Below are 26,552 nucleotides of genomic sequence, written 5' to 3' on the forward strand. Positions count from 1 at the left end.
GGCTCAGCTGGGCTCCACAGCCAAAGCCCCGATAGTGCACTTGGGAGCATTCCAGCCCAGCCGCTGTCCTGCACCCAGTCCCGGCGCCTTGATTCAGTCTGCACATCTTGCCCAGCCCAGGAGGTATCCAGGACAAGACTGCACATCCCCTGAGCATGATGCTGGTATCCTCACTGGGGCCCATGGAGAGCCTGGGACCAGCTGTCCTAACAAGTTGGGTCATGCCTGGGGGAGGCTCAGTGGCCCCAGGCCCCTGGTCACTGTCGGCATGTGGGGTGACACAGGACCACAGCAGTCTGGCTCATCTTGAGGGTTGCAGCCTACCCTCCTTGGGGCCGCTCAGAGAGATACAGGGCAAGGGGATCCCACCTCCATCTACTTGACATACTGAGCCCTGTCTTGGTACAGTTTAGTTTCACCAAAGGGGGGCGCCTCACAGGAATGTTTGAAGCTCGCTGATCTGGTCCTGTCCGAGACAAAAGCAAACGTGTTGAGGAAGGAAGGGCATCGTGAGCAGATTGAGAACCAGGAGGCCTGGCCCGCAGGTTGGCGTTGGGCTCTATCCCTCTCAGAAAAGCTTGTGTCAGCCACAGGAGCAGAGGAAATCTCTCTCCCTAAGTCTTCAAACCCTTTGGGTCCAGATGTTGGCAGAATTACCAGTAATGGGTCTCCTCTGCTCCTGGGGGCAGACCTGCCTCCTTTACAACTTGGGCACTTTGACCCAGGAAGGGGAGGAGGAAGGGTGAGCCGTGCATTTCTGTACTGGGCGAGGTGAGGCACAGCCAGCCTGGACGCCAAGGGAGCTGTTTCCTGGAAGAATGCCTTCCTTAGAAACACCTGGGACACTTGGAAGCAAACGAATTGATTCCATCCTCTGTCCGGTCCTCCTCCACCCCTCCCTTCCCTGCAGAGGGTGCTGGAATGGTAACTAACTCGGCAAGCCAAGGCCTGAACCACAAGGGATCCTGAGGCTAGGCAAGAAGCCTCTGGAGCTTGGAGGAAGGATGGGAGGCAGTCAAGGAATGGGCAGACCCAAGAAGGGCCCCAGAGCTGGATGTGCAGGGGAAGCCAGTTTTAGGGACCTGAGCAGCCCCCATCAGCAGCTGCTAAAGCTGCCAAGACACTCACCGTATGCCTGATACCGTGTGTGCATCATTCACTTAACACCCACCATAGTACTGTGAGGTCCGTATGGCTGCTAGCCCTGTTCATTTACCCAAAATGCTACGTATGCACCTGCTATGTTCCAGACACAGAGCTAGGAGCTAGGGACGTAGCACTGAACAAGAGTCTACATCCTACCCCTCCTGTAATGTTCTTTCCAGCAGACAGGAATTGGGCCGCTCCAAATGTGGTGGTGGGGAGGGAGCAGGACAGCCTGGGGGTCAGAAAGGGCTTTGAGGCAGGCAGTAGGAGGGTAGAGGGATCGGTGCAGATCAGGGCTGTGCACCTGGTCAGGGCCTCACTGAGGGTCATCCCTGCCTGCTCACCAGGGCGGCGAGAGCCCGAGGTGTAGCCCTCTGCGGCTTGAGGTTGTCAGCTCATTGTTGTGCCAGAAGGAAACCCGTTCTCTTTAGTCGATCCCTTGAGGCAGCGACAGAAAGTGAACATGTGTTTACTCTGTCCTTTTCAGTGTGCCAGGAAACTGGCCTTGTGTGAACCCTGGGAAGGCTCTCAATAAGAAGCCAAGGGAGGTTCCTGCAGGCCGATGTTTCTCAGCCCTGCTAAGTTCCAGGTCACTAGCCCTGGGCCTGGGGGCTTAGCAGGCAGTACAGAGACAAACACAGTTTACCTGAGCAAGTGCAGGGAGGGTAAAAACCAAGATCGGAGGGTCTGTCTGAGCCGTGCTCCTCAAGCCTCTGATCTGGGCCAAGCCAGGTCCCAGCGGGGTGGGGTGGGGGGGCAGAGTAGCCAGTATTTACTGAGCCCTTATCCTGCGCCAGGCCCTAGGCTAAGAGCTCTGCAAGTGTTTTCTCTTTCCAGCAACCCAGTTCCTAGAGGTTAAAATAGGGGAGCCTGAGGCATCAGCAGCTTCTGTATCTGGCCTTGGGTCACTCCCCTAGTAGGAGGTGGAGCTAGGATGCAGCCCCCAGGCATTCTGACTCAGGGCCCACTGAAGCTCTGTTGCTGTTTCTCCCCTGGGAATTTGTGGAAGCTGCGAAGACAGCAGCGTTGCTAACACCTGGGCCTTTGCACAGACTCATCACAAATCCAGCTTCAAACTTAAGGCTGGGAGCATGTCTCCAAAATAACATTGTTCAAATAATGGGCACAGCTCATGGATTCCCAGGGATGGGTCTGAATTCTGTGGCTTTGGGCAGCCCCTCTCTGCCTGGCCCGCCATTCCTCACCTCCCACCCCAGCTGGTTGCGGGACGGTCTTTGGTGGCTGGGCAGGATCACTACTGGGGCTGGAGCAGAGGCAGTGCTTTCTGCCAGGAATCTCACCAGGAAGGGAGGAAGGATGCGGCTTCCTTCTCCTTGTCCCTCAGACACCCCCTAGGCCAGAGATGGAAGGCTCAAAGACCCACTGGGACCAGGGAGGTAACATAAGCGAGCAGAGGTGCCTGGAAAAGGTACCCTCTTCCGTTTATCTTGACACCCACAGCCCTGCTAACCCACATTTCATTTTTCCTCTTTTGATCGAAACATGGACACAGAACGTCTTTTGCTTTCCCTATCACTCTGCTGTTAAAAAAGCAGCAGCTCCGGCCCGTGTCTGCTCTGGTGCTGGGGAGTAGTAGGGAGTAGTGGGGACTGTGGCAAGCCCACATCCTGTCCGAGGGGGTGCCTTCGACTCCGTTCCAGCTCATGTTTGCCACGTGGCCGGGATTGGAAACTGTCAGATAATTTAATTAAGAACAAAAGCAGACACAAACACCACACCGTGAAGCCCAAAGCAGTGCGTGGGGTGGGTAGTGTGGGGCTGGTCCTGGCTGTGAGCTTGTGGTCTCGGTCCTGGGTCAGGCCCCCTCTGCGGGGTGACTGTGCTGAGATGGGCATTTCCAGGCAGCCTCGGGCCAGGCATGGGGGATTGTCCATGGTTTGTGGCCTTACCCCAGAATGGCCCGACCACTTCCTGGGTGGAGGTGATGGGCTGTGAGGCACTGCCCCCGTATACTGTGCTGCGGGCTGGAGGCCTCTGGCATCTTCCTTTGGGACGTGTGACAGGGAGAATGGAGGCCACATCGAGGTAAGAGGTGAGCTTACCTGAAGGCTCACAAATATAAAGCCACTGAGCTCATCCGCACAATCTATTAGTGGTGACCAGTCTTTGAAAATGTACACAAGCTAGAACATTCAATGTGGAGGGAGAAAATGTCCATCCACCCAAATCCAGTCACTGTTAATACATTAATGTGTTTCCTTTTCCTTTTATAAATACATAGATTAAATATGTTAAGAAGTTGTACTCAGTTTCATATCCTCTTTTTAACTCAGTTTTATAACACACATCTTCCATGTTATGAAAATGGCATTTAAAATTATTAGCAATAGACGACTAATATTTAAAAATAGACGTGCGGTATTCCATCACCGTGCCCGTGTGTGCACACACGTATTGAGAGGGATGATACAGTGTGGCAAAAATTCAGTTTCTCCGAGTTAGGCTACCTGCTTCTAGTCCTCCCTCCACCACAACCCGGGAACTCTAGATAATTTGTCCCATGTCACCAAGCCTCCGTTGACTCATCAGCAAAGCTGCCATCATCACAGTAGCTACCTCATAACTGGGAGTGAGCGGGATGACAGACTGCACGTGACAGTCTGAGCATCATGCCTGGCACCCCGAACACCTAAAATAAATGTTCACTGTACTACTACACTTAGGCCGCCACCTTCCTAGTGATGGACATGGACGTTGTTGCTGGTTCGTCCTCTTTTAAACATGGTGATGTGATCGGGAAATCTGTCCGTATGGAGTTGCCTTTCTTGTAGGGTTATTCCCCTAAATGTGTGGGCTCTTTGCTTCATGAATGAGTCAAAGGGTCTGGTCATTTTTAAGATTCTTGGCACATACTATGAAATTGTTATACAGAAGTGTTTTGTTTTTTTTTTTTTAACCACATTCCATCAGCAGTTGCTGAAGTTGGGAGGGAAGTTCCATGTGGCCCCGACTGGGGTTGCATACTAAACAGCAGTTAGCCCTCATGAAAACTGTTGCAACTTCATGGAGGTTTGCTCCTGGTGCCCCTGCTTGGCAGCAAAGAGAGGCTGGCCTGGGTTCAGTTGGCTGTGGCCTGCACTATAAGGCACCGGTGGAGAAACCCTCCCTCTGGAAGTCATCCTCGCCCTTTGTGTGGGCATGAGCCTCCCTGGGTGCCCCGCTGGGCCCGAACTGGAATTCAGGGCTGTGGTCCCAGAAGCCAGCAGTCCCTCCACTGTCCAGGCCAAGTCACATCCTGGAGGCCGATGGCCAGTGACACTCACTTCTCCCCAGTCTGGGAGCTTTCTGGTCTGTGTTTTCATCAAGAGCCTCATTAATGTGCAAATCGCAAAGGCCTCAATGCCCTGGGAGGGCAGAGTTTGGGGACTGGAGGAGAACTCGGCATTAACTCTGTGCCGACCGACCATCCTATGATTGCACCAGGCCCAGTGGGAGGCAGAGCGCTGAGTGTGACACCTGTTGGGACTCACTCTCTGGCTCCCTCCTTCACAAGCCTTTGCCGAGCTTTTGCTCGGAGCCGAGCAGAGTAGATAAATCAGAGGTATCAGGCACACAGCCCCTGCCTTCAGGGAGTGCACAGTCTGGTGGGGAATCAGACGTGTAGCAGAATAAGAAGGGCCCGTGGAAGGCTCTGGAACCTCAGAGTCTGGCTCTGCAGGTCAGGAAGGCTCCAGAGAGGAAGCGGCCATTGGTGGGGTGTTGGAATACTGGCTGGGCTTTGGAGATGGGCACGTGGGACTGGAGAGATGTTTCAGACTGAGGCGCACTGTAGGCACAGGGTCGGAGTTCTGACTACAGTGCGGGGAGGGGAAGGTGCAGGGGGAGTTGTGAAGAGCTTGGATTTCTTAGCTGAGGGTGGGCTTAGGTGCCCTTCAGCAGACAGTGGGGCATCTTGGGCAGCAGAATGACCCGAGCAGAGCTGTGCGGGAGGAAGGTGGTTCCTTCAGGAGCTGTAGAAGGGGTGGGGAAAGTAGAGGTGATGGGTTGATTTTGGGGGTGCTGCCGCAGACCAGGTGAGAAATGGGAGCAGGGGGCCCAGGGCCTTGGGCTTTGGGAATGGAGGGGGGTGGCTGATGGGAGGTATCTGTGGTGGATAATCGGGCCAAGCACGAGAGAGGGCAGTGTCTGAAATGACCCAGGACTGCGCAGTTGGGTGACTGTGAGGGAGAAGTCCCTCCCCGCCCCCCCCCCCAGGGAATGAAATGACAGGCGAAGTGTGTGAGGCAACACTTGGTGTGTGGGGCACATGATCCATACACACTTACTGTCAGTGCGGCTGTTTTGGAGCCTGGCAGGAGAGCAGGCTTTAGTGAGAACATGCCAAGTCTGGCTCGGTTCGTGTGCGAGGTGCCGCCGCTGGAATGTCAGGGCTGGAGGAGGAGTCCGGGGTGTGACAGAGAAGGGACGGCTGAGGCCATGAATGGGGTGCACATGCCGCGGTGAGCTGCAGAAAGGAAGAAGTGGAGATGAAGGGGAAGACTCAGTGAAGGAGCTCAGGGAGGAGCTCCCGCAGCATCAGTGGCTGTCGTCCTGGCTGAGCCCGTGCCACGTGCGCTGTGCTAATGCACGCCTGCCGTTGCTGTGTTAAAGAGGGGCCGTCATTCTCTTTCTCTTCCAGACGGGCAACCTGAGGCTCAGGTTGGGTGATGGGTCCGTGCTCCCTCAGGTGTGACTCACTGCAACCGGGCATGGCCCCGGGCAGTCCGTCTCCACTGCCCCCGCAGGCAGAGTCCTGGGAAACCCTTGTCACCAAAGTAGGCAAAAGGGAATCAAGAGGGGAGAGTGAATGGCTGAAGTGGGAGGTGACACTAGGGACAGAGACCAAGGCCTGGGGCAGGAAAAACCTTTCGTTTCTGGGCCAGGAGAGGGGAACAAAACAGACAATTCAGAGAAAATGTTGAGGGCAAGAGGAAGGAGGTTGGCAGAGCCCTTCTCACAAGGCCTGGCTCTACCATGTTCAAGATGACCTGAACAGAATGGAGCGGACAGAGTGTGGCCAGGATTTGAGGAGGAGAAGGTCCTAATTTCTGAGCATGCCTAGGCGAGATAAATAGGGCTGGAATGGTAAGATCAGAGAGGGCCACATGAGGGGTGGACCTGGGTGGACAAGGTCATCAGGCACACGCCAGAACACAAAGCCCGTCTAAGCCCAAGGATCTACATGATGACAAAATGGGGTGAAACCATGTCTCTGATTTTTCTGAATCTCTGGCAATGTCTGGCTGGGAAGGTCGCCCGCTGTGCCTCAGAGGCCCTGACCACCTCGGTTTGTCTCTTTGGCAACATAGTTTTATTGCTACCATAAAGATGTGTGGCTGCCAAGAAAAACACTCTTCTTCGGGCAGGTTGGCCTTGGGGAGGAGCAGACTTCTGATACAGCAGATTTTTCAAGACTTTCCCATTGCAGGACAAGAATAACCGATGCTAAGCTCCCTGAGTGTTGCTCCATTTAACTCCTGAAGAAGAGAGTCTGTGTGGGAGGACAGGAGGAATCCTTGGAGCATGGCAAGGGACTGGAGACAAGCCAGAACCATGCAGCCTGAACCTTCTTGTCAAGTAGGCTGTGGGCTGCCAATAGGAAGTGAGGGCTGGAGCCATAGCAGCCCAAAAGTGAAGGGAGGAAATTTGTGAAGAGGCCAGGCATTGAGCCATGTAGTTCAAGAGGAGTCCTTGAATTCTGGATGGTTTGGCTGAATCTTTCCCAAACTGTGGTCCCACACAGCTAGCAGAGATGAATGATGGTGCATACAGTGTAACACACCGTTGTGAGGTTACGTACGTGGGTGACACGTCCATTTGGTCTTTAAATCAACGGATGAGGGCAGGTGTTGTCCTGATTTGGGGACTCAGCGCTGGTGTTGGTAGTTGTTGGCCCTGTGTGGGCATCCACAGCCTTCCACAGTAGGTTTGGCTGCAGGTGGTTCCAGCACTTCCGGAATCTGGAGTCATATCAGAATAGGGGTAATAAAAATAGGAATGACGGTTTGCCTCAAGTAAAGTACATTTGCCAACATTGTCACTCAATTTTCACAAAAGCCCAAAGAGGTGCCAGGCTATTTATTCTTCCCCTTTTGTAAGTGGTGGAGGAAACCGAGGGCCAGTGTGGTGGAGTCTCTTGCACCAGGTCGAACAGTAAATAGCAAATGAGCAGCAAAGCGAACCCCAGCTGCTTCTAATCCAGAGCTCTTTCTACTAAGCCATCTGCCTATGATGATCCCTTCAGATCATAAGGAAACTGCTAGATTCTTTGGAAGTAGGAACTGGGCAAGAGCTTCCTGGTTGGTAATTTTCTGAGGAGGTAAACTGAGAGCAGTTTGACCAGCCTGCTCAAACCCAAATCACAGAGCTTCCGTGGCATTTTGGAATAGCGCGGTAGCTGGGACCATGATTTAGGAGTTGCTTTTAGTATCTGCAGCCTCTGGCACAAGGACCAGATAGGACCAGGCCTGGAAGAATACCAGGCACAGGAGGGAACGTTTGGGAGGCCCAAGTCCTGAGAGCTCCCCAGTCAGATGCTCAAGTATTTATTGAATGGATGTTGAGGCACATATGGGACATGGTGTCAGGCACAGGGTCCCAGGACTCTGGGAAAAGCCACAGTGTGTTACTCATGTCATCAAGAAACTCACTGCATGGGTTAGGGTAAAACAACATGATCAGAAAACAATAGCATCCAGAACAGACCTTATAAAAGGGGTAGAGCCTCTGGAATGGGCTGGTCGGGGGGCGGGGTTCCCAGCTTTTCCTAAGAAAACCTTTTAAATATGTTAAATGGGGCCCAACCCATATAATAGCAGCTGGACATTAAGTGTGGATTCAGAAACCACATATGGTAAGTTACTATGGATAATTAGTATATTTAAGTAAATTTTTGTTGTGTTCCCCACAATAGCACCTACACATAGGAGAAAAATGGTCACACATGTATGTGAGATACTTTAGGAGTCCTGTGAATCTGTAATGCCTACCAATTTGTGGGTCCCTTGAAATAAGTCCATGCTCCCAACTTCGATTTGAGAGTCCAATGGCCTAGAAGTATTTGAGCACAGAAAACATGGTAACCCTGCACATCACTGACTGGGGATCTGCAGGACCTCATCTGTGGATGGCTTAGTTCTTAAGGATTTTCTGTAGAAAGTGACCTGTTGAGAAGTAATGCTGTGTTTTCATTCCACGTCTGACTATACATACACAGGAGAAGTCTCGTGGCACCTTCCCTTCTAAAAAGTGGCCAGGCCTTTGTGTTTCTGAAGGCCGGCCCCCTCTCAGTGCAGTGGATCAGTGACCAGCCATTGTGTTTCGGCTGACTTTCCTGTTTCCACAGTTATGGCCCATTGAAGAAATTGAACAGCAATACCTGAGAAAGGAAAGAGATGAAACTTCTCCATGTTTGTATCTGGGAAGGGCCCGACCATATGCTGTGGCTATACCCCTGGATTCTGAGAGGCAAATCTGTGGGGACCCAGCCTGCATCTAGGCTGGTTCAGCCCCTCTGAAGTGGAAGAACTCCCAAGAGGTGGCTGTGTGGGTACCTGTTGGGATTGGCCAAACCTGGAAACTCCTACGCCCTTCAGAGGCACCTGCCTCCAGAGGGACCTCCTGGCCCAGGCAGGGGTCAGTGAGCGAGATACCTTCCCCTGGTGCAGAGCAGTGAGGTCAAACAGCCACACCCCGTAGTCTAAGGAATGATGGTCCCCAGCTCCTGTGCCTCCTGCCTCCCAGCAGCAGGGACCAGGTAGGCCAGCTGGTCGAGGTGAGGGAGCTTGGAGGAGAGGGGTTTTTTAGAACTGTATAGGCTCTCCTCTGCTCCTGGATGAAGATTAGGAGCTGGGTAGGGGCCAATTTCATTGACTCTGAGCATCCTGCCTGTCTTGATATAGGGGGCTTGAATTGGTCCTAGCTGAATTTGGGAAAACAAAACCACATGCATCCTGAGTGTTTCAGGTTTTTAATCCATACATATCATAGTAAAAGGTATAGGGCCTTCATTTAGAGTATAGAAAAAAGTGGTGTCAATAGCAAAGCCTCATGATAAAAAATGATCAAAATTTGATTCATAATTTAATCTTCATTTTAGAATGAAAAATTCTAATTAGAGAAACTAAATTCATTTTGTGCCAGAAGAAAATATGCCCTATATGAATCCCTTTACATGCACGTGTATACCTCTAAGCCAAGCCCTGAAGGTTCAGGAACAATAGGCTGAGAGCTGGTGGTTCAGTGTGAGCAGAGTACTCACCCAGCACCTCACCCCCTTCCTTGGGTTCCTTGCACAAACATGCAGATCCATGGATTTCAGTTGGATGGGAGTTGTGCCTATATCTAAAAGCTGCTTGCCGGCAACCTCCCAAGTCCATTTTTAAAGGTCACCAAAGTTTGTTTTAAGCAGCTAGAGTTACCAAGAACTCTGATTCAGCTCTTCTCTAAGTGGAGCTGCCAAGCCACGCCTCCCCAGGTCCTGTCTCCCATACCCCGCCTCCCCCCCCCCCCCCCCCCCGCCCCCACATTTCCTAAGCGGTACCTCCCTGGGCCATGCCTCCTAAGCCGTGCATCCCCAGGGCCACGCCTCTCAAGCCACGCCTCCCCAGGCCCCGTTTCCCAAGCCCTGAACCCTGGGCCGCACCTCCTGGGCTACACCTCCCAAGCCGCGCCTCTGGCCTCCAGGACCCAGCCTCGGAGCATCTCTTGGTTGGAGCAACTGATAAAGAGTTGCCGCTGTTTTCTGCTTTGTGGTCCCATATGAATCGCCCGGGGCCACTGTTGCTAATGCAGATGGGCCGGTGACAACCATCGACCAGTTGAAAGATTTGCTTCTCATTGAGTGACACATCACTGATGTCACAGAGTTCTTATACCTTGAAAGGCAAGCAGGAGAGCGTAGGTAGGCTTGGAATCTTCACTGTGTCTTAGTGGGCTGTGACCAAAACAGGTTGCTTCAAGTATAAGACGTCATTTTCTCAGTAGGTTGTGGTGACCCAGGTGCGTGCAGTTGTCAGAACTCATCAACTGTACACCTACAAGCTATACATCTTATTGAATGTAAATTATATCTAAATTAAAAAGGAAACTAATAAAAACTAGGATAGGAGGCCAGAGAAGAAGACCAGGGGCTCCTGAGAGTCATTAGTCCTCATGGGAGGAGAGGTGAGAACAGGGAGGAAGTCCAGCCAAGAATGCATCATCTCAATGTGATAACAAGGAAACATCAAACAAACCCCAACGAGAAAGGTTTTATTCATAAGAAGGGAGGCAGCATACTCATAAAAAATGTTGGTGTCATTAAAAACAAACAAACAAGCTGTAGAAATGCTCTAGATTAAAGGAAGCTAGGGGCACCTGGCTGGCTCAGTCGGTGGAATGTGTGACTCTCGATCCTGGAGTCGTGAGTTCTAGCCCCACATCGGGTATAGAGCTTACTAAAAACAAAAATAAATGAAGCTGAAGAATTGTGACAACTAAATGCAGTAACTGGCTAGACTTGATCCTGCACTACTGAGGGGAGGAATGCCATACAGGTCAGTATGAGATCGTACAGGTCAGTATGAGATCAAGTGGGTGGCTCAGTCGGTTAGGCATCTGTCTTCGGCTCAGGTCATGATCCCAGGGTCCTGGGATCGAGCCCCACATCGGGCTCCCTGCTCGGCAGGGAGTCTGCTTCTCCCTCTCCCACTCCCCCTGCTTGTGTTCCCTCTCTCGCTGTGTCTCTCTCTGTCAAATAAATAAAATCTTTAAAAAAAATCTATCCTAAGACCTAAGATGTATTAATTCATTAGCAATTATAATCACATTCTTATAAAAAAATTTCAATAATTTGAGTATAGACAGTACATTGGATAAAGTTATTGTTAATGTAGATTTTGAAACTGATAACTACTCTGACAGGTAAGGCAGTATCCCTATTCTTAGGCAGCACTTACTGAAGCATTTAGGAGTAAAGGACCATTTGGTATCTAACCCTAAAATGGTTCAGAGAATAGTAATATGTATGTACATGTGAAAAAAATATGCATGTGTGTACAGAAGAATTTCTTTATTGCTTACCTTGGGAAAAAAGGTAAAAAAAAACAAAAAACACAAGTTTGGGTCTTGTTGACATGGCCGGTTCAAAGTTTGTCAGATATTTTTCCAACATTGGCACCTCCAAACAAGGAAGATTTTTATCAGATACTTTCCTATCAGTAACTCCTGAGAGCTACATCATACCCATAGCTGATTCATGAAACCCTTGATTCCAGGTCAGGTCACTGTTACCTGGAGATGAACATAGCCCAGGCAAAGTTTATGCATTCGGACAGGGGCATCTGTTCAGTGGGAAGGGAGAGAGAGAGCGTGCATACAAACCCTAAAGCAAATGAGGTAAAATGTTAACAATAGGTGAATCTGGGGAAAGGATATATAAGGGTGTTGTTTGTATAATTTTTCTTTCGCCCTTTTTTTGCAAAGCGGAAATTATTTCCAAATAAGTGTGTGTGTGCATGCTTTAACACTGGGGATGAGGGAGCTAGAAGGAGTTCCAGGGGCTTTGTGTCCAGAAGGAACTGGCTGGCAGTTAGATTCATGTCAGTATTCCGGAGGATGCCAGTCCCCATGACAATTATATTGCTCTAACAGCCATAAATGGATAATTCTCAAGCAATAAAAACTAGATTGTTTATGTAACAAACCTGAGAGAATATGAGAGAAGTTCCTTATTGCTTATCCTGGGAAGAAAAGGAAAAAAAAAAAAAAGCACAGGTTTTTTGTTGACAAGGCATTTTGAAGGTTGGGCAAGTATTTTTTTCAACATCTATACCTCTACACAAGTAAAACATTATCAGGACACTCTCCTTCAATCAGTAACTTCTCAGAGCTACATCATACCAGTAGTTGATTCATGAAAACCTTGACTCCTGGGTCAGGTCACTGTTATTTGGACATGAGCATGACCCAGGTAGAGTTTAGATGCTGACACAATTTTATCTCTTCTGTCTCATCCCAGAATTTCCTAGGATGACCCTGGCAGCATCATAGTGGATTTGGGAAAGGAAGGGGTGTGCAGTGCTACCTCAGTGGGCTTTCAAAGATCACAGGGTCTGATCTTGCTCCGAGCTCAGAGGGCCCTTTGCCCGCAGAAGTGGCCACCGCCCTTACTCCCTTCCTGGGGGGATCTGCTGTGGAAGTGAATGGGACTCAGCCTCCTGCCCACGCTGTAGTCGGCTGAATGCACATGGCCGTGATTAGTCTCTTCCCCCTACACAAAAAGAAAATACAGGATTCATTTGTTCAAGCACACTTCCCCAGGCAAAGAGAAAGCTCCCCTTCTATCTCACCTCCTTCTGGGATAAGCGAAAGGACGGGTTGCACTTGACTCTCAAATCTTCAGTTTGGGCTACGGAATCATGAAGCTGAATCTTTGCTCCTAACCTTTCATCTGATAAGGATGGGACTATTTGGGGAACTTGGAAATTCAGCTGTTCGGTAATGAAAGTTATTGCTTCTTTGTCAGCAAAGTGCAAAACCAAAGTGAGATGCCACATACAGGGAACTAAACCCAGGTGGTAAAATAGGTGTGTGTCACAGGCAAGCTTCGTTCTATTTCTTTCCTAGTCATATCACGTTCGTTCTTCCAGAACAGAATGTTGAGAACAAGAGCCCACGATATCTGCCCTGGGACTGGGAGGCCTCTCTGGTCATGAGTCAAAGGTGAGCTAAAGGGTCCGTAGCAGGGGAGATGAACATCAGAGGAGGAGACAGAGGAGCCTGGAGGAAGGATTAAAAGGAAGAGACAGAGTCATTGCTTGCTGGCCAAGGCTGGAGGCTCAGAACATATGGCGCTCCAGCCCATGTATCCTCCTGATTCACGCTGGTCACCTCAGCCTCAGTAATAACCTGTGGATAACTTCTCCCCCTCCAGCCTTCCCAGTACCGTGCTGAGCGATTTATAGGTATTACTTTATGTATACTCACCTGTTCTCTTCTTTTTCCTTTAAAATTTTTTCAGCTTTATTGAGATATGATTGACATATAACACTGTGTAAGTTTAAGGTATACAACTCGATTATTTAATATGCATGTGTATCGTGAGGCAGTTACCAAGGTAAGGTTAGTTGACACATTCGTCATAGCCTATAGTTACTGTGTGTGTGTAGAAAACTTTTAAGATCTACTTTCTTTTTTTTTTTTTTTTTTAAGATTTTGTTTATTTGACAGATAGAGACATAGCAAGAGAGGGAACACAAGCAGGCGGAGCGGGAGAAACAGGCCTCCCGCTGAGCAGGGAGCCTGATGCGGGGCTCGATCCCAGGACCCTAGGACCATGACCTGAGCCAGAGGCAGATGCTTAACCAACTGGGCCACCCAGGCGCCCCTAAGATCTACTTTCTTAGCAACTTTGTATACAATAAATAGTTGGCCTGTTCTCTTTTTAAAGTTAAGGGACCAAAGGCCGATAAAGGTGGCCTACCAAGGTCGAAGAGTTTTTTAAGTAGTGGATTCTAGATTTGGAACCAGAACAGTCCAGGTCCAAACTTCATATGCCTTTTTTACCACACTCTGCACAAGTACCCCCGCTCCACACACACACAGAGTACCTTGATTTTGCAACCTCTGCTTCAGGAAAGAGCTGGGTACAGCTTGTTCATCTTTGATCTTGGACATCTGCAGTCAGTGCTGCTCACAAAGACATAGTGATGGTCGACCAGAAAGCATTCAGGCACTTGGTGCTTTCTCCCCCGGCAGACCTTGTCTCCACTCTGGCTGCACAGCTAGTTGCATGTGTTGGCCTTCCTCTTGGGACTTGAGAATCTTGGTTTGAGCTGCTAAGGTCGGCAGTTCTGGTAAAAACCAGCAGGCCATGTGAGTGGAAATTGTCAATGCGCCGGGCTGGCTCCAGTGCTGGAGATTGGCCTGTCTCTTGCCCCCTGTGTCACTTGCCATTTCTCCTCCCTGTCTTTGCAGGCAACCTTGGTTTGAAACCCAGGACAGTGGCTCTTGGGGTGCAGCCAGTCTACCAGGGACCTGTGCATTGCATCGCCACCATCGTGCGGACTGAGGGCCTGGCAGGGATGTACCGGGGCGTTGGCGCCATGCTGCTGAGGGATGTCCCGGGCTACTGTCTCTACTTCATCCCCTATGTGTTCCTGAACGACTGGATCACGCCCGAGGCCTGCACAGGCCCCAGCCCCTGTGCCGTGTGGCTGGCCGGCGGCCTGGCAGGTAAGGACAGCCATACTGACCCCTGTCCCTGGGCTGATGCCTGTAGTGGGATGGCTGGGGAGCTTATCATACGCTTCTCAGCCCAGGGAAGGGCACGATTCATCCAGCCACTCATGCAGCAGTTCTCTGTTCAGCACCCACTCTGTGCCAGACCTGGCCAGACAGAGGAAAGCCGGGGTATGGGGAATGGTCTCCCTCTTTTTTGCTTCTCCTTCCCTCTGGACCTGTGGGAATGGCAAGTCCCTATTCAGGGTTGTTGAATTTTCAGTCAGAGGATGTATTCTGACCATTTCTTTTGTGTCAGGTATTACTGAGCTTTGAAGAGGAAATCTGTTATTGGGGTTCACCTTTTTTTGAATGCTGACACAGTAAACCTTTCTCATGTGAGGATTTCATTAACTCTGTAAGGGAGGAATCAGTTTCCCCATTTTTCAGATGAGAAAACCGAGGTTTAGAGAGATTAAGTGACCAACCCAAGGGCACACAGCTAATGAAGACAGTATGGCAGGGACTCTGCAGTCGGCAAGATCCCAGTTCAAATCCTCACCTGCTCATTCGGTGACCATGGACTGGTTACCTACCCTCCCTACTCAGAAACCACACAGCATCCCCGCTTCATTTAGGGTAAAAATCAGTGTTCTTACAGTGGATTTCAGTCCCTTTATGATCCAGCTGCCTCTTACCCTTCTGCACTCCTTTCCTGCTCCCCTCCCTTTGCTTGCTCTGCTCCAGCCACACAGGTCTCCTTGCTGCACCCTGATCAGCGTGGCTGCTCCCCACCGCAGGGCCTTTGCACTTGCTATGCCTGCTGCCTGGATTTAGCAATATGTAGGTCACCAGGGACTGTGACAAGACCCATTTTGGTGAAGAGAAGTGTGAACACCCAACTGAAGTGGGATCAGGAGAGAATGGGATGAAAGAAATTGGACAGTGCAAGGACACCCGGCATGTCTGAGGGGTTTGGCTGGGCTGTGATGGGGAAGACAGGTATGCAGCTTATGGCCGGAGCAGGGTAGGGAAGTCAAGAGAGCATTGCTTTTTAAGAAGGCTGATAACATGGCAAGTGTGATGTTGATGGGAAAGATCTTCTGAAGAGAAGAAAATGATCAGACCTTAGCACTTCCTCCCCCCACCCCCATCATCATTAGCTAGGCTTGAAACTCCGCAAGCATATAACAAAGCCCTTGTCTTAGCCACCAAAAACCAATGTCCACCCTCTGCCCCCATGCGTCTGAGGCCTGGCCTGTGCCAGATCCTAGTAAGTGATTAGTAAGCACTTGCTGGCCAAGAGGACCCATGAGGCCTCATCCGTTCTCGATTCTGGTGAGAGCAGGTTTGAGTGGCCTGGTAGGCAGACCACATTTTATAAAACCCTGGCCCGTGGGCTGAGGAACAGGGGAGTATGCCAGGGCAGCACCTGGACAGTCTCCAGGAGAAGCAGCCCCATTATCCTGGCAGGGGGCAAGAGGGAAGGGAGGTGCAGAGGGTTCCCAGAGGATCATGGGCAGGAGGCCACGGGGGCTGGAGGCTGGGATGGGCAGAGGGTCCAGGACAGACTAAGGCCTCATTTGGGAGTCTCTGGGTAGCAATCAGTAAACCTTGCAAACCAGCTGCCTTGGACTTTGGTCTCTCAGTTTGTTTTTCTCACCCTGTCTAAGGATGTGCCAATTTTAGTGTTTCTACAGTAATCTGGCATTGTTTTCCGAGAGTCCTTTAAAGTCATCAAAGTGCTCAAACTAGGGCACCTGAACTTCTCCAGTGAAGACGACCTAGTGTTACATCGTCCCAAGGCTTCAATTTCAGATGTCCAGAAAAGGGGCAAGATTTGTAAAGACCTTCCTGCTCTTTTCAGGCCTTACTTGGCCCTCCGTTGGCAAGCAGCCTGTCTGCAAGTGTTCGCTTAGCTTCCCTGTATTCAGAGTCCCTTCTGTCTCTGGGGAGCTGCAAGCCTTCTGCCCCAGCCTTCGGTCTGGGCTCTCGCCCCTGGTGCCCCGGAAAGGCACTACAAAGTATTGGTGGGGCCTGTTCCTGTGTCTCCAGTAAAAGCTGCTAATAAAGGTGTCCACTGACAAAGCGCTGGCTGTGGGCCTGGCACTGTGCTAAATGCTTCACGTGCATCTGTTTATTTGGCCTAACAGGAACCCCGTGAATGTAGGTACTGTTGCCCCATTTTACAGATGGCAGACCCAAGGCCTAGAGGAGACTTCTACAAAGTTCCACAGTGAGTGGTGAGGGAAGTTCAGGGATGGTCTTCACAGGTCCTGCCTGAGCTCTGCCCGCTTCCCCCAGCAGCTTGTTAAGCCTGTCAGTGGTAGAAAGGGGCAGGGAGCCACGTCCCCTCCAGACCCCAACCAGCCAGTCCCTGACACCTGTTTGTCTCTCTCTTTACAGGAGCAATTTCTTGGGGGACAGCGACTCCTATGGATGTCGTGAAAAGTCGACTCCAAGCTGACGGGGTTTATTTAAACAAATACAAAGGCATCCTGGATTGTATCTCCCAGAGTTACCGGAAGGAAGGTCTTAAAGTAAGCCCCACAGCAGTGATGTGGGGTCGGTGTCAGTCCCTGGAAGGTGGGCCAGACATTTGGGGGCATGTGAGATTACAGAGGGGAATCAGGAAACTGCAGTACTGGTGGTTACCATATCAAGCCCTACTTCGATCCTTGTCTCATCTCGTCCATGCCCCAGGCTGATGGAGGAGACAGGCTCAGAGAGGACTGGTAACTTACCTGAGGTCACACAGCTGGTGCATGGCAGAGCTAGGACCTGGACCTGCATCTGTGTGTCACCAAAGGTTGCCTTCTCATCAGGAAAGGCTGGGGGCACAGCTTCCTCACTCACTGCTCGGTGCCTCGCCCTCTTCCACGTAGGAGGTCCCAGAGCCACGTCAGTCGTCACATCTCACAACATCCAGTCCCCCAGTCTGTCTTCTGCTCCCTCACCCCACTCGAGTCCACACCCTGTCACCTCTGGTCTCGGCTATGAGGCAGCCTGCAACCTGGCCCCCGCCCTCCCTGCTCCAGTGCATCCAAACTCACACACAGACTCTCTCTCTCTCTCTCTCTCTCACACACACACACACACGCACACGCACACACACATACACGCACGCACGCACACACACACACACACGCACGCACACACATATATGTATATACTGGCCAAGTCCTTGCCTCCAAATGCTCCCAGACTGCAGCTGAGAGGGGCTAGAGCCAGTTCATAGGCTCTCTGCCTAGTACCTGATACACAGGTGGGCAGGACTCTTGGGTCCCTTAGCATGTGGTGCTGGATCCCACAACTCCCACAGAGGCACCTGCATGGGTGTATGAATGCCCAAATTTGTTGTTGAGGTGGGGACAAGATAGGGACATTTTGTACTTCCACGATGCTGATGTCACTCTCTTCCTGTATTAATTGAGATCTTTATTTCTTCATACAGATTCAAGTTACTCCCAGTGCTGTTTCATTTCACCCTCCAGAACTCCTTTGAACATTTCTTGCAGGGTAGATCAAGTGGCAGTGAACTCCCTCAGCTTTTGTTTATCTGGGACTGTCTTCATTTCTCTCTCAGTCTTGAAGGATAGTTTTCCTGGATACGGGATTCTTGACTGACGATTTTTTCTTTTAACACTTTGAATATGTTGGCCTGTTGACTTCTGGTCTCTAAAGTGTCTGATAAGTAATATGCTGTTAGACTTACTGAGGATCCTTTGTATGTAATGTGTTCCTTCTATCTTGCTGCTTTCAAAAGTTTGATTATAACATGTCTTGGTGTGGGTCTTTTTGAGTTTATTTTACTTGGAGTCATTAAGCTTCTTTGATGTTTATAGTCATGTCTTTCACCAAATTTAGGAAGTTTTTGACAATTATTACTCCAAATATTCTCTGCCTCATCTCTCTTCTCCTTTTGGGACTCCCACAGTGCATATATTCGTGTGCTTGACAGTTTCCCACAGATCCCTTAGGCTCTTTCCACTGTTCTTCAACCTTGTTTCTTTTTCTCAACCGCAATAATTTCCATTGTCTTATTAAGTTTGCTCTCTTTTTTCTCTGGCTGTTCAAATATACCTTTGAATCCTTGTAGTGAATATTTCACTCAAGTTATTGTACTTTTCAGCGGCAGAATTTTTGTTTGGTTTCTTTCTGGATTTTCTATTTCATATTGATGTTTTCATTTTGTTCATGTATCATTTTCTTGACTTTCTCCATATCTTCCTTTAGTTCTTCAAGCATCTTTAAGACAGTTCTAATGTCTTTGTTAGGTAGATCTGCTAAGGTCTTTTTCAGGGACAGTTTCTCTTCACTTATTTTTTCTTTGAATGGATCATACTTTCTTGTTTCTTTTTATGCCTTGTTATTTTTTATTGAAAATTAGACTTTTGAATTGAATTATGTGGTAACTCTGGAAATCAGATTTCTCCCCTCCTTCCCCAGTGTCTAGTGTCTTTTGTTACTGTTTATTGCTTCACTTTTTTGATTGTTGTAGGCTGTCTCTATGCCAAAGATCAACCTGAAGTGTAAACTTAAGGTCTTCTCAGGTCTTTTCTGAGCCTTTCTCTGCGCATGCACAGTTACTTTCCGACTTTCCCCATACCTGCAGTTGCTTTTGAATGTCCTAGTCTTTAACATCTAGCTCCCAAGACGGGAAAAAGAGAAAAATTAAGGGGAAAAGGGGCATTGGCCAGAGGAGGAAGGACTTGCATCAGTGGGGTAGACGAAGAAGCAGTGGCTAACTTCCTCTTTGCACCTCTGTGATCAGAAACAGCAATCAGTGATCAAAACACAGATCTCCAATATTTGCAAGACAGGGTCCTTATTGCCCGCTCTGGCTTCCACAAGCTGTGTGTGCAGGTTGCTCCCAGAGTGTCTGCACACCCACCTGCCTGCCACAGGTCTGGGGGTGGAGGATGGGTAGCTGCTACCTTGCTAAGAGCTAAAATGGATTGAAATTAACCAGATTTACTGTCCAAACCTTCTCCTTGAAGTTGTAAGCATTCAATAAACCCCAGAATTCCAAAAGAGTTACATCAGACAGATTCCGTCAGCACAGCTCTGATCTAGGTAAGGAAACAGATTGCTGGCATTTCCTACTCTGCCACACTTCTAGAATCCTCACCTCACTGGTCTTTTTTATTGTTTTAGCAGAAGCACTGTTTGTGATTCAACCAACAAGCACAGAGGGACACATAAGAAAGATTTCAAAAAAGAAGCTGTTTTATTTGAGATATTCTTGTCTGCTGTTGATTAAAATACTAATGTGTCAAGTTATTCAAATTAATGTCAAAATATTGTGTCCTAATTCTATAAAGTCTATAGAGGCTAAATATATTGCTGATATTATTTCCTCCAAAAATTACTGTGCTCTGTTAAAAACAAAGTTCAGTAGCATTGGTCCCTAGTTTATATTCAGAGACAGGTTTTAAGTAGCGGTAGCAGTATTCAGCTTGGATTAACCACTCACTGACTGAAAGTCATTTTTAATTTTTTTTATTAGTTGGCTTTAAAAATAGATAATACATGAACATAGGAAGTTTCGAAAGATATAAGAGGATATACTGTCTAATGGTCCCTCCTTGGTCTTCAATCTTCTCTCAAAGGCAGTCACTGTTATGAGTTTCTTATAACATATTCCAAAAATATTCACGGACTGTACTGTATGTTTGTATATGTGTTTGCATGTAAACATAAATGGTAGCATGAAGAAAACATCTCACATAGCCCTGGACAGCTGGCTTGTCTCACAGCCCTTCCCAGCAGCAGGAGGAATTGGCTTTTCTGGGGACCCAGTGGATGGCTCCAGTTACAGCTGACTGTGGGGCTGGCTCTGTGGAGCATCATTCCTGAACAGTTTGTACTGTGGCTCACTGAGGCAGGGTAAGCCCACCTGTCCCCACTTCACTATGGAAGAAGAACTCGGTGGGAATGAAGACTTGGGAAAGAGTAGAATAATGGTGATGGTACCCAAGTTTGGCAGTTCCTTGTAACCCACTTAATGATTACTGGGAAAGCAGCCTTTGGATAAAGGGAATTAGAAGTCTAGGACTTCGGGGGCATCCCCGAATCCAAAAAAAAGTCCATTCTCTCCCTGCTGTGTGTGAGTCCGTTCTCTGCCTGCTCTGACATTCGTCATGGGCCACTTTGGCCATTGCACACACTGGGAGGGTTACTGTCTGAGATGAGGAGGCCAGAGGAGGGACTTGGTATCCTTCAGCTGCACAGAGGTGGCTGTTGGGAGGGGGTTTGTGACAGTGGCTTGAGATTGAATGACTGTAAGGAGAAGCAGAGAGGAACATTTGTAGGAAGAGCCGTTTCCTGAGGTAGCAGAGTTGGTTGCCCTTTGGTTCTGCCATCTGGGGACTGGAGCCGTCCCTCCACTCCAGGAATCCCCCACTACCACCAACACCAGCAGGACTCTTTCAGCTCAAAGACTGTTCCCTTTTCACAACAAGGAATTTGTTCATTCCATCCATCCATTCATCCATCCACGGATTCATTTGGTAAGACTTACAAAGGGCCCTCTGGGCCAAGAAAAGCATTAGATGCTGGGGGTTCTGAGGTGTAAATGTTGGGGATTCAGAGGTGTAGATGCTGGGGATTCCAAGGTAAACCACCACAGCCCTGCTCTCATTGCCCTGAGATTATTAATGGGGGTACAGACAAATGATGGGTGGGTAGAGACAGTGTGAGAAGTGCTGTGGTGGCAGAGATCCTGAGTGCACAGAAGACAGTGAGCCACAGTCCAGCTTGGGGTGGCCCTGGGAAGACTGCTAGAGGGTGCAGCCAGGCTGGGGAACATTCCAGCTGATGGAATAGAAGAGACCCAGTGGTGGAAGAGAGCTGGCTCCCTGGAGGAACGACAGGTTGTTAACGTGCCCAGAATGTCAAGTGTAAGAGGCTGCCCAGAGAAAGTGCAGGGCCCGAGCATAAGGGTCTTGGCAGTCCAGGGAAGGGTGTAGACTTCCCTGGGCAGTGGGGAGCCATCGAGGCTTCATGAGGAGAGACTAGGCCTGGTGGTTTTGTGTTCCGAACGCTCAGGGTAAGAGCCAGCAGGTCTGCACTTTGCCATCTTTGGACCTCACAGCAGAGCAGGCCAGGGCTGCTGGAGGGAGGTCATGTCTGTCTGTCTGGAGTGTTCCATGGTTCCCGCAGGGCCCAGCGCTGTGGGAGAGGTGGCCCACACTCCAAGCTGGGCCCTGCCTGGCATGGCCTCATAGAGCAGAGCCAAGCCCAGGCCCACAGGGGAGTGTTTATGGGCACCCAGTGTGGAATTTTCCTTTTGGAGCTTGGGCCAATTCCTTGCTGTTATTCAGTCACTCTGGGTGAGCCTGGGGAATTCCAGAAAGGTTAGACATTAGATGTTACAAATGTCCTGCTTGCCCCTTGCCTGAATCATTCCAGGGTTTGGCTGAACCTCTTGCTCCCGTCTGGGGGTCCTTGTCTATCAGCTTCCTTCCCTGTGAGGGTTAAGGCTTCCCCCAAACCCACAGAGGCCATTCTCCCCCCACCACAACCAGCCTATGTCTTGCAGGCTGCCATGGAGTGCTAAGGTGCAGGTGCCTCTCCTGAAGACCCCCTTACATCCTGGCCGACGACAGTGGCCTGTCTCTACCCTGACACCACAGTGCCTCACAACCAAGGAAACTGGGGAAATGTAAAAGGGTTGGATTTCTACTTCCTCAAAATTACAGTACCAGCTCTATTTATTACACTTAGTAAATATACAAGAGTCGGCTAACAGGTGTACGTCATATTCCTGGCAGTTGTTGGGTCGTTTATGCTTGGGTATGGTTTCCTTTAGATGTGTTGTCTCTTCCCAGGGAAGACATGTAAGGACAGGTGCCCCCTCCCCCAAAGCCCTGATCTGTTCTCATCACATTCTAGATTGTATTGTAATTATTCCCACAGGGGGCTTACCTCCACCGAGTAGGTTTTAAACTGGGCAAGGGCTGGGACCACATTACATTGACCAGTTTCTACCCAGCACTAGGCAGGACAACTCAGGGAGGAAGTGAAGCATCTTATCATATGCCCTAGCAATGGGAGGGATGGAAGACAAATACAGGGTTCTCGTATGAATGGCTGATTTAAGCAACTCATCGATACAGGCCAGTCCCCTCGGCCCTCATACTAATGACCGAAGGTTGAGTGCCACTCGGTGTAAGGATGGCTCCTGCTCACAATGAGGGTGATGGGACCGTCAGCAGTTCATGAACGCTGGCTGCATGGCAGGCCTGGTGTAAGAGCTTTGAAAGCATCATCTCGTTTCCTTCAGCAGCCATATCAGCTCAATAGTATTGTTACCCCATTTTGCAGTTGGGAAGTTGAGTTTCAGAGACTTTGCCACTTGCCCAAGTAATACAGCTATCAAATGCCAAAGCTGTGTCTCCACTTCATGCCTAAAAGCATGGCCTGAGTTCTTCCCCGCTCTGCCCCTTGGGGGACAGCCTATGAAGCACCTGTCAAAATGGTTGGCCATGGCTGCTCTGTCCACCAATGCAAAGTGAGTGCAGTGGAGAGCTTGGACGTCCAGGTTCCAGAGCATCTTATGCGTGCATGCGTGTGTGCATGCGTGCGTGTGCATGTGTATACACATGCGTGTGGGTATATACATGAGAAAGAGCAGCCATTAAGCAAGTGTATGTGGGTGTTCATGGTCAACAGTTTGCCCCCAGTATTTAGTGTACGTGTACCAGGCCTGGGAGGAAAAGCCCAGTCCCAGGGGATGTGGGTCGAGGCAGGGGCATGACTGGGGCATCCGGGGTGGTTCAGGCTCGCAAGGGTCCTTTGGGCTCTGTGGAGTCCAGCCTGGGACAAGTGGCCAACATCCCCAATCTGTCCTCTGCGCCTCAGTGGTGGCCCTGCAGAGGGTCTGGGTCAGTCCTCTGATGACGCTTCCTCCTGCCACAGGTGTTCTTCCGAGGCATCACGGTGAACACTGTGCGCGGCTTCCCCATGAGCGCCGCCATGTTCCTTGGGTATGAGCTCTCGCTGCAGGCGCTCCGCAGGGACCACACCGTGACCAGCCCCTGAGCGTCAGGTCAGTATGCTTCCTTCCCAGCCTGCTGCACCTCCCTGGGGCTTGACACCCTCTCCTTTGCCATGGACACGTCGTGACTTTTCTGAAACATCCCCGTCATTCATTTCCTATCTAATCTGTGTCGTTTCTGGGGCTACGGTGGCCACCCTTGTCATCAGAAGGCCCTTCTGAAATGCCCCCCTGTGACTGGTGGTGAGCCGGGCACTCAGTAACTGAGATCGGCACAGAATATGCCTGTAGATAGTGAGCTCAGCCATCTGTTTTCCCATCCAGCAGCTTCAACAGCCCTTGGAGAGAGGTGTATTTCACTTTACTCTATAAATTCAGTGGCTGGGGCCCAGAAATGAGGACTTAAAGCACACTGCCCACCCTCTGTTAATGGGGCACCATCTCCCCACCTCCCTAGTGGACTCAGAGCATGAGTCTGAGGGCCATCAATGGGCTCTCAAAGCCCTGAAGGGACAGCCTTTGCCCTTGTTCCCTGCCTCCCATACCTTTTCTCTCTCCCTCTCTCATTGCAAAAGATCACTGTGGCCCCAGCATTCTAAGAAAAGCAATCTGAGCAAGTGACTCCCTTAGTCAAATGCCCTCAGTGACTCCCCATTGCCCTTTAGGTAAAGCTTTAGTCATCAACCCCAACATCACCAGCATCCTGAAAATAACATTCTCTCTCTTGCCTCTGGATCTTTGCACATGCTGTCCCTGCCTGACACCATTTTTTAACTGCCCCTCCCGCCCCCCGTCCTTGGCTTCACCAACTCCTGTTCATCACCCAGGCTTTAGTCTAGAAGTCTCTTTCTGCAGGAAGCCTGCCCTTATGCCTCAGCCAAGATGAGCTGTGCCTGCTGTAGGCTCTCCCCCACAGCCCCTGCTCAGCCCCTACCACATCCCCTTTGCATCATAACTGTTTGCTGACTTTCCTCATTCCCCAGCCAGCGTGAAAGTCCCGGGAGAGCTCCGACTGTTTCTTCACTTGTCTATCACTGGTGCCTCACACGGAGCCTCACACCAAGATGGCCACTCAGAAACATTGTTGAGAAGACGGATGATCAGCTTCCAGTATCTTCTCAGCTCCTTCTCTTCTTTCTCCCACTGTTTCTCCTTCTCTGGCTCCACACTGGTAACCTGCAGAGCTGAGAAGATCAAGGGGGATGAATCACTGAATTTTCTAGTCAACAAGAAACCATTTTGCTTCGGCCTTGGTGACCGCAAATTCTCTCAAGAAGGATGGTCTTCATCAGAAAGGTCTAGCAAACCTGCCCTGCTGCCTCCCCTGGGGCAGCAGGGGCCTGCTGGCATGTGCAGATGGGGCCAGACCCTAGACCCCGGGAAGGGCGTGATGGATCAGGCCGACAAGACTGAGCCCAGGGCAAGCCCTGGAATGCCGGCTTTTACCTCAAATGCTGTAGCTCTTCACTAAAGCACCCACCATCACGTCTCGCCTGGCTCTTGGCCCTCTCTTACAAAAGGAAAACAGGAGTAACACATTTTGCATACTTAAGCTTTATCCTGAGTGAAGCACGACTGTCCTTGGGTTTTGTCCGGGGCAAGGCAGAGGAATGGTCTGGTTCTCAGATACCGGCCACTCCCCCCTGTGACCAGATGAAAGTGGCTTTCCAGAAAATCTTGTAATGAAATCAGTGCCTCTTTATTGTGGGGAAAAAAACCAAATATACAGATAAACAGAGAGAACAAAATAAAATACCTGTTTTATGCAGTATCTTATTACTCATTCTTCCCATTTAAGAGTTCAGGACCATCTGTCTATGTGATTCAATACTCAGCAGCAAGGTGGCTGGAGGGCCAAGCAAGACCTGGTGGCACCCGGAGCGGCTGGATGCTTGCCTGAGCTGTCGCACCAGCCGCTTGTCACCAGCCTGCTGATTGGCTACTTCAGGAGGAAGGAAGAAATTTCTAGCAAGCCAAATTCTGATGGTCCTGGATTGGGCCATTCAGAGCAGTGAGCACCCCAGTCGGAAGCTCCTCTTTCTGAAAGTCCTCTCACGGGCCACGAGGCACAGATGGGTGCTGGCCTTGGCTCTGCAGGTGTGGGCCTGGAGGCTGTGGCTCTCTGGTGGAAGAGGAGGGTCCCCAGTGACTTTTCTGGAGCCTCATCATGCACAAGTCTCATGCAAGGAGTTACAACTTCCGAGGCCCTTTATCAAGTCCTGGATTTGGATTTACCGGGTAGCTCTGAGTTCATGGGCAGATCACGCTCTTGGCAGCAAGAGCACCCGGTCTCTGAAGACGTGGACACCTGTGCCTCACTTAGGAGTCCACACTGGGCGCGGGGTGAGACATGATGTATGTCAGAGAGCCACAGGGCCCCGCGGTCCCTGCGAGGGGGTGGGAGGGTGACTCTCTCGCGTCCCCGGGCATAGGTTGTGGGAAGGCACGGGATTGTTCTCGGTGTCTGCAGGGAGCAGAGTCCAACCCCTGGCTCCTCCAGCCTCCTTCCAGCAAGCAGGCCCAGAGTTCTCCCTCACCCCCACCAGCTCCCGTGGAGGAAGAATGCTGACTTTTCATTCATCCTCTCAGTTATTTCTTCCCCAGGATCACACATATGAGTGACCCAGGGGCTGTGTGAAGTCCAGCGAAGGCCGCGTGAGGCGGTAGTTTGGGATGTGGTTAGTTTCACCTGTTCACAGGGAGATACCTGACTCAGCACGAGAAAGATGACCTTGTTGGTAGAAGTGGGGTCCCGGTCTTGTCAGGTGTCAGCTGTTCGACTTGTTGGAAGCCCCTGATTCCGGCTGGGCCATCTCTACCCACCGACCAGGATCCGCTGTCCCAGAAGCTTCCCGGAGTAATGCTGGCCTGCCTCCTGCTGTTGTGACCTTCTTGCTCCAAACCTCACTGATCCACTTTCAATTCCTGAGAAATCCAATTTCAAGGAAAGCAGATACATTCTTCCTGGAATACCTTTTTTGGGACACTTAGGAATAACCCCAGACAACCTCCTTGCGCTTCACACCTGTTCTCCTGGTGATCCTCCGTCAACGGTTGCTTCGCAGAAATGATTTTTTTCAATGGGTTGTTGACCCTTAGATCTTGCTGACTGATAACCCCAGTTAGATGAAAGCCTTATTTTTTCATCCTTTTCCCCCAGAGCCAGCGTCACCTGGCCAGAGCTGGTGTCACCTGACCACAGCCT

The 26,552-nt window shown here is 50.2% G+C and overlaps 1 protein-coding gene across 2 annotated transcripts in view; it reads left to right on the forward strand.

Annotated features, from left to right (window-relative positions):
• SLC25A48 (solute carrier family 25 member 48) overlaps positions 1-25,118 on the forward strand; it is a 38,553-nt gene extending 13,435 nt beyond the window's left edge. For both annotated transcript variants that reach the window (XM_025860996.2, XM_073878517.1), the window contains exons 5-8: positions 14,104-14,361; positions 16,753-16,886; positions 23,269-23,398; positions 24,331-25,118. In XM_025860996.2, the coding sequence (XP_025716781.1) occupies positions 14,104-14,361; positions 16,753-16,886; positions 23,269-23,391 (515 nt within the window). In that variant the 3' untranslated portion in view covers positions 23,392-23,398; positions 24,331-25,118. The remainder of the gene's footprint in view (positions 1-14,103; positions 14,362-16,752; positions 16,887-23,268; positions 23,399-24,330) is intronic.
• The last annotated feature ends 1,434 nt before the right edge of the window (positions 25,119-26,552 follow it).

This window comes from Callorhinus ursinus, unplaced genomic scaffold, assembly GCF_003265705.2.
Source record: "Callorhinus ursinus isolate GAN/ISIS: 27379988/994484 unplaced genomic scaffold, GSC_fseal_2.0 scaffold30, whole genome shotgun sequence".
In the NCBI taxonomy this organism is placed as follows: Eukaryota; Metazoa; Chordata; class Mammalia; order Carnivora; family Otariidae; genus Callorhinus; species Callorhinus ursinus.